This window comes from Limulus polyphemus, unplaced genomic scaffold (genome assembly GCF_000517525.1).
Source record: "Limulus polyphemus unplaced genomic scaffold, Limulus_polyphemus-2.1.2 Scaffold490, whole genome shotgun sequence".
In the NCBI taxonomy this organism is placed as follows: Eukaryota; Metazoa; Arthropoda; class Merostomata; order Xiphosura; family Limulidae; genus Limulus; species Limulus polyphemus.
Window position 1 is genome coordinate 45,111 of NW_013666100.1, and position 1,436 is coordinate 46,546.

At 39.3% G+C, this 1,436-nt stretch overlaps 1 protein-coding gene across 1 annotated transcript; it reads left to right on the plus strand.

Annotated features, from left to right (window-relative positions):
• The first annotated feature begins 488 nt into the window (after positions 1-488).
• Positions 489-1,193, plus strand: LOC106458595. Its single transcript, XM_022384864.1, has one exon. It carries the CDS (start codon positions 489-491, stop codon positions 1,191-1,193), a length of 705 nt encoding a protein of 234 aa, XP_022240572.1.
• Positions 1,194-1,436: the final 243 nt, after the last annotated feature.

Consider the following 1,436-nt stretch of genomic DNA (forward strand, 5'->3'; position numbering starts at 1 on the left):
GGAGTTTTCATAAAGACTTTTGAATATGTTTATAACATGGTCCCAACGTTCCATGTCCCGATCTTAGTAGTGTTTTTTGCATTGAGGATCGGACATTTCCGAAACAAGACTTCCTTTCGGCTTTGATCCTGCCTCTTCATGTTGCTATCACTTGCCACGTGTGCAACTGACATGCTGTCTTCCCCTCTTTGCTTATGTTTACCAGAATGGCTACTTCTCGTTGTTTCTTTAGCAATATTGGATAACGACGTGGAGTTGCTAGCACCACGGTCGTCCCTCCTCCTTTCTCAAACGGCCTTGGGGCCGCTACGGCGGAGTTCACTGAAGAAGTACTGGGTAGAAGAAGAGGAACCAATAGAGAAAAGTGGATAAGTGATGGTACGTGGACGGTGATTGGTGAAAGGAAAAGGGTCAAGCAACTGAGAGAAGCAGCAACTAGACAGGATTACGGTGACTTAGCTGAGCGATGTAACCAACTAGATAGAGAAATGAAAAGGAGGTGTAAGAATGATACGAATCAATGGATTGAAGATAAAAGGAATGAAGCGCAGGAAGCTGCAGATAGAGGTGATAGTAAAACTGTATATAAGATAACAATAGAGCTTACATCTGGTTTTAAAAGTAGTGGAGGTGTACCTATTAAAGCGAAAAATGGCACGAGACTGACTACGGAAAGACAACAACTGGAAAGGTGGAAAGAACATTTTAATGAAGTCCTGAACCAATGTGAACCTGATATTTTGTTAGACTTATCTAATGAAAATGTCAGAGCAATTTTGAACGTAAACCTAAATGACATATCTCTAGAAGAAGGTAGAAGAGCGTTGCAAAATCTGAAAAACAACAAAGCAGCAGGGTCAGATGAGTTGCAGCCTGAATTACTGAAGAACGGAGGTCAACCGTTGGAACTGGAGTTATTAAATATTTTTAACAAGATTTGGAGACAGGAAACTATTCCATCAGAATGGGGTCAGGGTGTGATTGTCACTATTCCGAAAAAAGAAGAACTAAGTGATTGTAACAACTGGAGAGGAATTTTTTTACTATCAATACCTGGTAAAGCTTTTTGTTATATATTATTAGAAAGGTTGAAAGATGAAGTGGACGCCTTATTAAGGGAAGAACAGGCTGGATTCAGAAACGGAAGATCATGCACTGAACAGATATTTACCTTACGAAACATCATAGAATAAACTTTAGAATTTAAAGGTCAAATGAACTTAAACTTTATCAGTTTCCGTAAAGCCTTTGATAGTGTCCATCCAGAAACGTTGTGGAAAATTGTTGGACTATATGGTGTACCAGAAAAAATATCCAGACTGGGAAAACCCAGCAAGTAATTCGAGAGATGAAACATACGTATTAGTAATATCAAAAAGTCTACTTGACACAATGTGAAAAACCTTTGGCGGTTCAATGGATGCACGTGATGGTAA